We start from the raw sequence: 13915 nt of genomic DNA on the forward strand, positions 1-13915 counted from the left end.
CTCTGAACACACTGTCTATAGGGTTTTTTCTTGGCAAAGAAAGTGGAGTGGTTTCTCATTTCCTTCTCCAATAGATTAAGGCTAACAGAAGTTAAGTGACTTGCCTAGGATCACATAGCTAATGTCTGAGCCCAGATTTAAAGTAGCATCTTCTCTGACTCCAAGCTCAGCCCTTTGTCCACTGAGCCATCTAGCTGCTTCCATAGATTAAATAGAGTAATAGAATAGTTTTAGTTACTTTTTCAGTATAATTTTAAGTTTCTTTCCAGGATAACTAAAATGACTGTTCCACCAATAGTGAATTAATATGTAATATACTCAATGTAGTCTTTCTACATTTTTAATTTTCATCTTGGATTATTTTTGTCAGGGCATGTCTTAATTTTCATTTCTTTTATTAATGATTTAGGACATTCTTTTATATGATTACTGATGACTTCTTTTGAAAAGGACCTGTTCAAATAATTTTACGTAATTAAAATTGTCTCTTCTAATCTATAATCGCCTGTCCTTTGCTTTTATTCAATTTTATTTTATTTTTAGTTCATTCTCTCTGTGTGCTTCCCCTCTCATTGAAAAAGCAAAATAAATAAATGAAACTCATTACAAATGTAGTTGTCCATGCATTATCCATGTGAAAAAAAATAATTCTTTAAACTGCATTTTGATTCTATCCTCTATCTATCTGGAGGTTTCATGTTTTATCATGAATCCTCTAGAACTATGGTTGGTCATTATGACAATCAGAGTTCTAATGTCTTTCAAAGTTGACTTTACCATATCAATATTGATAAATTTTTTCTACTGGTTCTGCTTACTTCACTTTGCATTAGTTAATACAAGTTGTCACATTTTTATGACACTATCTTCATCATTTTTTATAGCACAATAGAATCCTTTCACATTTCATGATTTATTCAACCATTTCCCAATTGATGGACATCCCTCTCTGTTTCCAGTTGTTTGCCATCATGAAAAGATGCTATAAATGTGTGTGTGTGTGTCTACGTGTGTCTACGTGTGTCTACTTGGGATTTAGACCTATTATTTAGCATCACTGGGTCAAAGAATATGCTCACTTTTAAACCTTAAACTCTTTGTGGTTAATTCTAAATTGCTTTCCAGTTGCTTGGACAATTCACAACTGCATCAAAAATGCTTTAAAGTACATGTTTTCTGAAGGCCCCTCCAGCATTTGTCGTTTTTCTTTTTATTCAGCCACCCAGTTTGATGGATGAAGGTTGATACCTCAAAATTGTTTTAAGTTACCTATGTCTAATTATTAGTGATTTAGAGCATTTTTATATGGCTTTTGATAGCTTGAATATCTTCTTCTGATAGCTGCCTATTTATCTCTTGATCATTTATGATTGGAGAAATTATACTTATTCTTATAAATTAGATCATTCCTTTTCTTTATCAGAGAAATGTGCTGCAACCGATCAAAACTATTAAATGCCTACCCTATGCCAGGCAATCATTTTTCCCCATTTCCCACTTCTTTTCTAATTTTAGCAGCATTGGTTTTATTTGGGCAAAATCTTTTTAATTTTATGTAGTTGGATACCCCATGAATTTCTATGAACCTCTCCCCCCCCTTACATTCTCCTTCCCTCCCTCTTTTCTCTCCCCCCACCCCTCCACTCCTCTCTCTCTTCTTTTATTTTTTTGCAAGGCAATGGGGTTAAGTGGTTTGCTTGCCCAAGGCCACACAGTTAGCCACCTAGCTGCCCCTCTCTCTTTTCTTACTGACAATTTCTTCCATGCTTCTCTAATTTGTTTGTGTCAGCCTTTATGTCTAAATTATGTATTCATTGATTCTTGTCTTTGCATATGATGTATAATCTATCCCTTGTTAATAATTCTTCCTTTAGCTATAATTATACCAGGCACATCCTTCTATTACTCTAATTTCTTTATTATATGACTTTTTATTTGTGAGATTTATCCAATATGAACTCAATTTAAATATTATCTAAGATATTGATGTAAACCTGTTTTCTACCAAATTGCTTTTCTCAGCAGTTTAATATAGTTAATTTTCTCCTGGCCTTTTTATAGCCTTCTATTTTTAAGACTTTGAGGGACAATCTACTTGGATAGTTTCTTCTGTTCCTTTGTATTGTTTCTAATTGCTTCAATTATTAAATACTTTGGAGAGTGGAGCATATCATACTGGGTAAATTCTTTTTTCATTTCAAAGATGTTAAATTGTATGGGCTGGATTTTAATTAAAGATGTTTCAGGGCGGCTAGGAGGCTCAGTGAATAGAGCACTGACCCTGGAGTCAGGTGTACCAGAGTTCAAATCTGGCCTCAGACACTTAATAATTACCTAGTTGTGTGACCTTGGGCAAGCCACTTAACCCCATTTGCCTTGCAAAAAAAAAAGATATTGAAAATGTTTTCACAATTTTAATATTTTTACCTCTAAAGTTTAGGAAAAATAGTTAATTTCATAGACTTTATCATTCAGAAGAAAGAGTACCTGATTTAACTATAGTTTGAATAAACTCTTATTCTGATGAATCACAAATTATTTATAATGTTGGAAATTTTGAATTTAAACAGGATAAATTTCAAATTTATATTGGAATACATGAAACACCCATTGTTATTGATGTGTATAATTGAGAAAACTGTAGTTTTTCTAGGACTTCTTTAAAGATGCTTTCTACATATAAAGTATTAAGTTAAATAATCTGATTTTTCGTTGGTCATCTAACTGAATTGTTTATTAATGCTTGACAACCAATTTCCTGATTATAATTGTATTGTTATCTTAAATTTAGGATCTTGGCATAGCTCATCCTTATGACAGTGGCCATATAGCAATGACTTATACCGGTCTGTCATGCTTAGTTATTCTTGGAGATGATTTAAGCAGAGTAAATAAAGAAGCCTGCTTAGCAGGGTTGAGAGCACTTCAGCTGGAAGATGGAAGGTATGATGAATTCTTTGTAACTTTAAAGAAAATAAGATACTTGATTTGAACAGATATGAATGAAATAAAAATAGGGAGTTTAATAAAACATTTTTTAGAATTTTAAACTCACACTTGAATCATCCAAAGGTTGGTATAAATGACAATCTATAGTTGAATTTCTACTAAAGAAAATTGCTTCTTATTCCTTTTACAATTAAAATGATGATTGTCCTAGTGGCCCTAACCTTTTATTAGCTCCAGGCAAGAAAAGATAGTAATTAATTAAATTATCTTTTCCTTCAGAATGGAAGTTTGTGGATAATTTTGAGGAAAACTTTTTATTTGAATATTAGAAATTTATTTAATATGCCTTCTGTGGACTAGGCACTGTTCTACTTTTAATAATTTAAATACAAATAATTAAGTACTTTTTGAAGTATGCAGTGAATACAAAGTTCTTTATAAACCTTAAAGCATTTTATAAATGTTAAACTATTATTATTAAAATAGAAAGGAAACACATGTAGTAAAGAAGTCTATTAATGATGTAAGAATAAAAGGAAAATATAGGATTAAATATTAAAATAAATGTATAAATTTAAACATAATTTATTATATTTCTGGATGTAACTAAATTTGTCAAGACTGCATTAGTTAGGGGGTGGCTAGGTGGCACAGTGCACTGGCCCTGGAGTCAGGAGTACCTGAGTTCAAATCCAGCCTCAGACACTTAATACCTAGCTGTGTGGCCTTGGGCAAGCTATTTAACCCCATTTGCCTTGCAAAAACAAAAAAAAATCTAAAAAAAAAAAGACTGCATGAGTAGGGCAGCATGGTGGCATAGTGGATAGAGCACTGGCTCTGTAGTCAGAGGACCTGAGCTCAAATCCAGCCTTAGATATTTGATACAAACAAGCTGTGTGACCTTGGGTAAGTTGCTTAACTCCACTGCCTCACAAAATTAAATAAATAAATGAATGAATGAATTCCCCCCCCAGATCATTAATAGTAAGAAATTCAAATTTTCATTTACTTCTGACTCTGCTTCTGTTTTCTATGGTTGACTTTCTATGAAAACAGTTCTTCTAAGATTTGAGGGTCTGTAGAAATTCTCAAATAAAGAATATATGTTGTACTTTTTAGAACTACAAAGGATCTTAGGGTTAATCTAGTGGAACCTCGGGGTGAAGAAATTGAAATGAAACAGTTTGAGGGACTTTATCTATCTATCTATCTGTCTATCTATTTAAAGCAGTACGGTTAAGTGGCTTGCCCAAGGTCGCACAGCTAGGTAATTATTAAGTGTCTGAGGATGGATTTGAACTCAGGTCCTCCTGACTCTAGGGCCAGTACTCTATCCACTGCCACCTAGCTGCTCCAAGGGACTTTATTTTTTAAAAGTAAAATACTGTTTTCAGGCCATATTGCTCTTGAGGATTTCCTTATTGGATCCTTGGGTAGGAGCTTAACTGCTCCTTCTACCTTCCCTGCTTTCATTTCTCAAGAATAGTTAACTGTCACCTATAATAAAGAAAATGAAACTACTAATATTCAGTGAAATGATTCTCAAATTGACATATGCTTTTGGACATGCAAATATTAATTCACTAATTTCTTTTCATTTTAAATCCTCATGAGAGTTAATCGGTTTTCATTTCTTGGCTCTGCTTATAGTGTTCTGTATTATGTTATTTAAATTTTGTCATTTTTTGCAAATTCCTCATTATTCTTCATTTTTCGTTAAATTTATTTAAGAGTTTATTTGTTCCCCATTTGATCAATATCTATTTTGTTTCCAGGTTTTTCATTCCTTGAAAGTGTCTAGCTTTTGAGTGTCTTGAATATTTTCCCTTTATCTTTGTTATCCTTTGGTACAGTTGTGGAATCACCAGATCAAAGAGAATGAAGAGTTTTGTTGTTTTTTTAGCATAATTCTCTGAAACTTAGTATAATCAAATGAACACCCCTCTCTCTCTCTCTCTCTCTCTCTCTCTCTCTCTCTCTCTCCCCCTCTCCCTCTCTCCCTCCCTCCCTCCCTCCCTCTCTCAAGAAGGGAATAAATTTAGAAGTATCTGAGCTAATAAGGAAAATATTGTAGACTTGCATCCTGCCTTTCTGTATATAAATGAGAAGTCAGATTTAAAATACTCCCAAAAATGTATTCCTAAAGTATTCCTGGAAATAAATGGAAAAATAAAAACACAAAAGTTTTTTTGGGGGGGGGTTGCATGCATACTGCTCATTTTGATTACTGCTTCCTTTTTATATGTTAACTAACCATCACTGTAACTACATTTTTAGATATAGCTCCTGCTCTCACACGTTATTCTAAAAAGCTTGAACATGGATTCAAGTTACTCTAGTTTGATATCCACTTAAAAAATCATATCACATGAGTCCTCACGAATATGTTTGTTTTTACTATTCTACTACAGGGAACAATTAGTGCAAAGCAAAGGCATTTACAATTAAATAGCATCTTTAGAAAAATAGTAGTAAAACATTTTCCTATTTAACTTGAAGCACGAAAATATTTGTCAGTTTCTTTAGTAGTGTCAAAGAATTGGAAATTGAGGGGATGTCCATCAGTTGGGGAATGACTGAAAAATTATGATATATGAATGTGATGGAGTACAGTTTTGTAAGAAAGCATGAGCAGGTAGACTTCAGAAAAGGACTTGGATTTACTGATGCTGAGTGAAGTGAGGAGAACCAGAAAAAAATTATACACATGTGTGTTGATCAACTAGGAATGGAGTTAGCTCCTCTCAGCAGTACAATGATCAGGACAATTCTGAAAGGCTTGTGATAGAAAATGCCATTCATATCCAGAGAAAACGAGAGTCTGAATGCAGGCTAAAACTTATTGTTTTTACTTTTTAAAATTGTTTTTTTCTCATATTCTTCCCCTTAATTTATGATTCTTCTTTCACAACATGACTAATAGGGAAATATATTAAACATGATTGTACATGTATAATCTACATTAGATTACTTGCTGTCATGAGGACGGAGGTAGGAGGGGAGGAGAGATAGAAAAATGGGAAATTCAAAAATTTACAAAAAGATTAATGGTGAAAACTATCTTTGCATGTAATTGGAAAAAATAAAACAATATTTAAAAACAAAACTTGGCAGAATCTCCCTCAGATACTTTCATCATCAGTAGGAAGAGTAGACAACAAGCTTGGAGGGGCATATAAGAAATATTTGTGGGCAGCACACATGAATGCAAGGGCATATAATCAGGACACATATATGGAGGATCTGTCACCATCCATAGATAAACCCAAATGTGCCACCTAATTGGAGCCCATCAGCATTCAATTTGTCTTTTGAACTGCCTTTCTGCTAGCAAGTTTGAAGTCAAATCCCTGTGCCATGCCTTTCAGGATTAAAAGTTACATATAACCCCAGTCAGTTTCTTATCATCAGCCTATACTTCTCTTCAAACCATTTCAGAGACCTGTCTACAATAGTTTTTTAACTCTTGATTATGTAATTATATCTAAGAGTCATTCATCTTGCATTGTAAAATGAACTGGATAAGGAAATGATAAATCACTCAGTCTCTTTACCAAGAAAATCCCATATGGGATCATGAAGAGTTGAATATAACTAAATAACAATAATACATAGCTAATAAGTATCAGAGTATACTCTAAATTTGTAAGACTTAACTGATTATTAAGTCTTGTATCTGTATGGTGAAAAGGTGATATAATTAGTATTTTGTATTTTCTCAGTAAAGATTTGATAATCTAGTAAAGGCAATGATTTTTATATTAGATTATCTTTTTAACTTTTTGAGAGTCAGTCTTTAATGAAAGGAGTAGAGTTCATGTAGTAACTACCAATACAATACTAAGAACAAAATCTTTATTTCTTTCAGCTTTTGTGCTATACCTGAAGGTAGTGAGAATGACATGAGGTTTGTCTACTGTGCTTCCTGTATTTGTTATATGCTCAACAATTGGTCAGGCATGGACATGAAGAAAGCCATAGACTATATTAGAAGAAGTATGGTGAGCTTTGCTAAAGAATTCTTTTTTTCCCTTGTGTTACTTAATAAAACAATTACATATAACATCTTAACATTTGTAAATTTCTTTACCTGTTATCCCATTAAGCCTTACAACAACCTTATGAGAAAGGCTGTTATTTGTCCTTCATTTTTGAAGAGAACTAGTGACATCTTGGGGTGATATCTTGATTTGCTTGTGAATTGGATTTAAGTGAGGCAGAGTTGCATAAAAGTGTCGACTTCACTCTTTCTTCCTGAATCATTGAAGTCCAGTGGCAGGACAACTGGTGATGGCCTGGAATGCAGTGAGTGACCTTGGCTGTTTTTGATACTTCATCAGTCTCTAAGCACTTTGTGTTTCATGTCCATTGGATTAAATTGTTTTCATCCACTCAAGCCTCCTGAAAAAGTCTTCATGTACTTAGGGTAGATATCCCCTAACACACAACAGGTTTGAAACCTATCACCCTCAACCTGGGTGCTAGGACAGTTTACTGGGAAGACCACATGTAAGAGTTAGGTGAGTCAGGTGGCCACTCAAGTGAATGAGTAACCCTGAGGGCTTGGCAAGCCCTCCCCATAGGTGCTAGTCCTTTTGAAATACCCCATATGTCTTGTAAATGAGAATAGGTATTATAGATATTAACCAAGAAGAAGGAAATTGGTCTTTCAGAAGTTAGGTAACTTGCTAGTAAATGCTGAAGACCTAAGTCTTTCAATGTAATATTGCACAAGACTCAACTTTTCTTAATTCTAGTTTCCTTATTTGTAAAATTAGTGTTTTCAACTAGATGACTTTTTTTTTCAGTTCCATTCCTTTTATCTTTGATAAAATTTACTTTGATTTTTTTTAAAGGCATTAAATCTTCTTTAGCAGTTCTCAGTGACTGTTTTCCCTTTATAAAATCATAACTAGGATAAGGACTGGACATTCAGGACAAAGCCTCCTCAGCTTCTGGTCTCAGAGAGCTGTCAACTGCTGCTGAACTCCCTAGCTTCCTTTAAGACTCACCTAAAATCCTACCACCTCGCAAAAACCTTCCCCAATCTGTCAACTCCATACCTTCCTTCTGTTAATTATTTCTTATTTATTCTGTTTATGGCATGCTTTGTATATATTTGTTTGCATGTTGTCTCCCCCCATTAGATTGAGAAAGCTCTTTGAGGTTAGTTAATGTCTTTAGTCTGTTTTATTTACTCCCAGAGCTTAGTACATAGTAGGTAAGAAAAATTAATCTTATGCTGTTATATTAATAACAATAATTTAATTTGTGATCCACTTTTAAAAAATTTTTGTTAAAGCCCAATTCCTGAAAAGGTCAATCCAAAGGGCATAGCTGTTGATAAGATTTGCTCCAAGGCCCTTCCAGCTGGGAAACCTAGATTCTGTTGAAAGTATAAACAGAATCCATTCTGGGCAAGCTTTCACCTGGAGGAGAAATCCCTGTCCTTGGTCCCCTCCATTAAAGTTTAGGACATCTCAGTTCATGAAGAAGAAAACTAGCTAGAGAAGTCTGCATAGAATTGACTTCCCTTTGCCCAGATTCCTTGAGACTTCTGAGTCTCATGATCTTTCCATTTTATTAGTAGGAGGAGTAGGATTCCTTATTAATGTATACCAGTGACAGGTGGTTTTCACTTGTTAGGAGAGAACCCTTTCAGGAGGATTTAAGACCTTGGTTACAGAGAGAAATCCCAATTTATTATTTGCTGTCTAGCTTAATTAATAAATTGATTACTAATTAATTACCCAGAAACCATCTCTAGGGATTTTCATTTATCTCATAGATAATTAATAGGTGCTGATTACTTAAATTGAAGTGACTTGTCCAGTGTGACATGGTCTGTAAATATCAGAGGTAAAACTTAAAACTGAGTCTTATTGGCTCCAAGGTGTAGTACCTTGCTACCTTTCCTAAAATCATGAACATAAAACTTTTTCTTCTTGCCATTTTTTTTTGCCTTTACTAGATTCTTTTAGACTTACAAGGTTTTAAGTAACTAGGATTTTTTTTTTTAATCTGTTTTCTTTAGTTCTGGGTTAAGTAGTTTACTGGAAAAAAAACCCCATAGAGTCCCATTAAAAAGGAAATATAATTTCAATTCAAATTTCCTTTTTCTTTTCCTCTTTAATAATTGTTGGATTTTTTTAAAAATTACACCTTGCAAAATATTTCCCAAGTCTGAAGTTTTTAATAGTTTTAAGTATACCAAAAAAATTTCAGGTTTGGTCAAAAATAAAGTTTTAACATTCAGAATGAGAGTCAAATAGAAGAATGGGAAATAGTGTATAGGAAAGATTATTTTTAACTAAATGTGTTTATTAAAGTTTATAAATAATATAGCCATATAGCTATAGATAAGTCTGAGGTATATAACAAGCCAGGAAGACTGGAAAATAGGAATTATAAGAAGTATACACAAGAGTGTTACTGTTAGAAAAGAAAGGAGTAAATAAGACATGAGACTTGCATTGACTTATAAATATGTGAAATGGATTTGTATGAAGACAGTTATTGTTAATTGTTTCTGTCTACATGAAAGACAGATTTGGAAGTTTATTTTTTCAATTCCAAAAGGAAATATTTATGCTAGATATGTGAGGCATAAAGCCAAAGATTGCTACACATTGAAACATATTTACGAAGGAGATACTGTTATATAGCAGGAAATATACTGGATTAGTCATACAGTCATATGATACAATCTAGAAGTTATATGACTTCAAGCAAATTTTCTGTGCTTTGGTAACACTATTACATACAGTCTGGTCATCTGGGTAGATGTTGGCCTAGATGACATAGAGTCTTAACAGTTTTGAATTTTGTGATCAAAAAGCACTTTATGCTTTTTAAATTCTTAACTGTGCTTGTAATAATGTAAATGTGTTTTTATATTATGTTTTGATAGTGGGGAAAAGAACACTGGATTTGAATTCAATTCACCCAATTTCAAAACCTGATCTTGTCATTTCATAGTTCTAATCTTCTAAATTCATTATATTTCTTTAGGATTTTTATCAGGCAAAAAATCTGAATCAGATAATCTTTAATATTTTGGATTAAAGGACTGTGGAATAGAGATTGACATCTATAAGATAATTTGTATGTGTTACTCTTAAGCCTTTATGGATATTTTTATTTAAATGTAACAGACTTAAGCTTACATTAAGTTGATGGTGTGTAATTTTCATAAGGTAATACATTTAAAACTAGAATAGACTTCAGAGGTCCACTAATCTAGAAAGACCATGTGATGGCCTAAAGTCACACAAGTCATAAGGAATAACATCAGAATTCCAACCCGATCCTCTGGCTCCCAAGTCTGGTGTTCTTTCCATTTTGCCACATGATGAGAAAACACAGGGGAGGAAGTATGCTTTTGGATATTGTTGTGCAAGGATGTGCTATTTTATTTGACTTATCATTTATTAGTTAAGCTTTATCAATGGATTGTTTTTCAATTTTTATCTATGCAAATGTTCATCTATTAGGAATTATTATTAAGCTTTGGAAGCAACAAAATGAATTATTATAAGTGAATATATTTTGTAAATTAATTATTTCAACATTTAACTCTTAACAGTAATAGTATATATTTATGTAGAACTTAAAAGTTTTTCAAAACACTTTCCTGACAGCTCTGTGAGATGTTGGCATGCTGATAGCAACTTTGATAGTGAACTTCAAATGTATCATAATATAATGGGATTAAGAATTAGAAGGGGAGAGAAGAATGGATTTTTTTTTAAGATTTTTGCAAGGCAAGTGGGGTTAATGGCTTGCCCAAGGCCACAAGCTAGGTAATTATTAAGTGTCTGAGGCCTGATTTGAATTCAGGTACTCCTGACTCCAGGGCCCATGCTCTATCCACTGCTCACCTAGCCACCCCAAGAATGGATTTTTAAAAGAAAATTAGACCCATATAACTAGTTTAGATGATGTATGTAAAAAAATCAATTCAGTTATTATTGAGTGAAACAGGGTCAGGTATTTAAAAAGCTGTCCATCTTTCCTTAATTTCCTGCATTAGTAAGAAAGAGGATTGGAATTGCAAAGGAGAATAATGGTAGGAGATAAATTAGTAGTTAATTTTGTCTGATGGTGACTTTTTAAGAAGTGTGTTCTTATACTTTATTGGTATGGGAAAATCCCAAGGAGAAAATTCTTTCTACTAATGCAGATGGGCAGCTGTTCCATAGGGTCTTAAAGAACTTCCTAGGACAGTTAGAAATAATGTTTTGTTCACCATCACATGGGCAATTTTTATCAGATGCTAAACTTCATTGACTCCATATCTGATTTTCTTTCCGCTAAATCTGATAGTTTTTTAATACAGTAAACAGTATTATTTTTCTTTTTTTAGTCTTATGACAATGGACTGGCACAGGGAGCTGGACTAGAATCTCATGGTAAGATATCTTTAGCTGCCTAACATTATAGAGTTGGAGTTGTATGGATGTTGTCTTCTTAAAGTGTCTCCAGTGTGGTTTGTGAAATTTTACTACTTTAAGTTAGTAATTATAACTTTGAATGTGAATGGGCTGAACTCTCCCTTAAAACATAAATGAATAGCAGAATGGATTAAAAAACAGAATCCTACAATATGCTGCTTCCAAGAAACTCATTTGAAGCAGAGAGATACATATAGAGTAAAGGTAAAAGGTTGGAAGAAAATATATTTTGCTTCAGCTGAAGTGAAAAAAGCAGGGGTAGCAATCTTTATCTCAGACAAAGCAGCTGCAAAAATAGCTTTAAAAGAGATAAGGAAGGAAACCATATCCTCCTAAAAGGTACCATAGACAATAAAGTGATTTCAATACTGAATATGGGGATAGCATCCAATTCTTAGAGGAGAAGCTGAAAGAACTAGAGGAAAACATAGACAGCAAAACTCTACTAGTGGGAGACCTCAACATCCCATTCTCAGATCTAAATAAATCGAATCATAAACAAGAAAGAAGTTAAGGTGGTAAATAGATTGTTAGAAAAACTAGATATGATAGACTTATGGAGGAAGTTGAATGGGGTTAGAAAGGAATATACCTTTTTCTCTGCAGTACATGGCACTTACACAAAAATTGATCATGTGCTAAGTCTTTAAAAACCTAATGATCAACTGCAGAAAGGCAGAAATAGTGAATACATGTTTCTCAGATCACAATGCAATAAAAGTCATATGCAGTATTGAGCCAGGGAGATATAGACCCAGAACTAATTGGAAACTGAATAACCTCATTTTAAAGAATGAGTGAATCAAACAAAAAATTATAGAAGGAATTAATTATTTTATCCTGGATAATGACAAAAATGAAACAACATACCAAAATGAATGGGATTCACTCAAAGCAGCTGTCAGGGGATATATTATATAATTAAATGCTTACATGAATAAATTAGAGAAAGAGGAAATCAATGAACTAAATATACAACTAAAAAAATTAGAGAAAGAACAAATTAAAAATCCCCAATTAAATACCAAATTAGTAATTCTAAAAATTAAAGAAATTAATAAAATCGAAAGCAAAAACTGCTATTGAATTAATAAACAAAACCAAAAGTTGGTTTTATGAAAAAAAACAATAATAAACCTCTGGTCAATTTGATTAAAAAAAGAAAGAAAACCAAATTGCTAGAATCATAAATGAAAAGGGTGAACTCACCACCAATGAGGAGGAAATTAAAGTAATAATTTGGAGTTATTTTGACCAACTCTGTGCCAATAAATTTGACAACCTAAGTGAAATGGACGAATATTTACAAAAATATAAATTGCCCGGATTAAATGGAGGAGATTATATACCTAAACAACCCTCTCTCAGAAAAAGAAATCCAACAAGCCATCATTGAACTCCCTAAAAAAAAAAATCTCCATGTCCTGATGGCTTCACAAGTGAATTCTACCAAACATTTAAGGAACAGTTGGTTCCAATTCTATATAAACTCTTTGAAAAATAGGGGAAGACAGAACTCTGCCTAACTCTTTCTATGACACCAATATGGTGCTGATACCTAAACCAGGAGGAGTTAAAACAGAAAAAAAATTATAGACCTATCTCTCTGATTAATATAGATGCAAAAATTTTAAATGAAATCTTAGCAAAATAATTACAATTTATCACTAAGATAATACATGTTGACCAAGTAGGCTTCATCCCAGGAATGCAGGGTTGCTTCAATATTAGGAAAACTTAGTATAATTAATTATATCAACAACAAACCTATCAGAAATTATATGATTATATCAATAGATGCTGAAAAAACTTTTAACAAAATACAGCACCCATTCCTACTAAAAACACTAGAGAGTGTAGGAATAAATGGACTGTTTTTTAGAATAATAATCAGTATTTGAAACCATCAAATAAACATTATTTTAAATGTGGAGGGGTTAGAGGCATTCCCAGTAAGATCAGGGGTGAAACAAGGATGTCCACTATTGCCACTACTATTCAATATTGTATTAGAAATGTTAGCTTCAGCAATTAGAGAAGAAAAAGAAATGGAAGGAATTAGAATTGAGAAGGAAGAGACAAAACCCTCACTCTTTGCAGATGACATGATGGTATACCTAGAGAATCCCAAGAAATCATCCAAAAAAAAATACTGGAAACAATGAGCAATTTTAGCAAAGTTTCAGGATATAAAATAAATCCTCAACTTTTCCATATATGACTAGCAAGATATAGCAGGAAGAGCTAGAAAAAGAAATCCCATTCAAAGTAACCTCAGACAATATAAAATACCTGGGAGTCTATTTGCCAAAGCAGACTCAGAAACTTTGAAAACAATTACAAAACACTTCTCACGCAAATTAAATCAGATTTAAATAACTAGTCAAATATCAACTGCTCATGGATAGGTCGAACTAATATAATAAAAATGACAATCCTACCAAAACTAAACTACCTGTTTAATGCCCTACCAATCAAAATTCCAAAAAAAAAATTACTTTAATGAGTTAGAA

At 32.9% G+C, this 13915-nt stretch overlaps 1 protein-coding gene across 6 annotated transcripts in view; it reads left to right on the forward strand.

Annotated features, from left to right (window-relative positions):
- PGGT1B (protein geranylgeranyltransferase type I subunit beta) overlaps positions 1–13915 on the forward strand; it is a 59674-nt gene that overhangs the window by 17983 nt on the left and 27776 nt on the right. For all 6 annotated transcript variants that reach the window (XR_012471826.1, XM_074202926.1, XM_074202927.1 and 3 more), the window contains 3 exons: positions 2792–2943; positions 6818–6950; positions 11315–11360. Coding sequence is in view for 5 of the 6 variants with exons in the window: in XM_074202926.1 (XP_074059027.1) it covers positions 2792–2943; positions 6818–6950; positions 11315–11360 (331 nt within the window). In the remaining variant the exon portion in view is untranslated. The remainder of the gene's footprint in view (positions 1–2791; positions 2944–6817; positions 6951–11314; positions 11361–13915) is intronic.

The sequence above is a fragment of the Macrotis lagotis genome, chromosome X, assembly GCF_037893015.1.
Source record: "Macrotis lagotis isolate mMagLag1 chromosome X, bilby.v1.9.chrom.fasta, whole genome shotgun sequence".
Taxonomy (NCBI): Eukaryota; Metazoa; Chordata; class Mammalia; order Peramelemorphia; family Peramelidae; genus Macrotis; species Macrotis lagotis.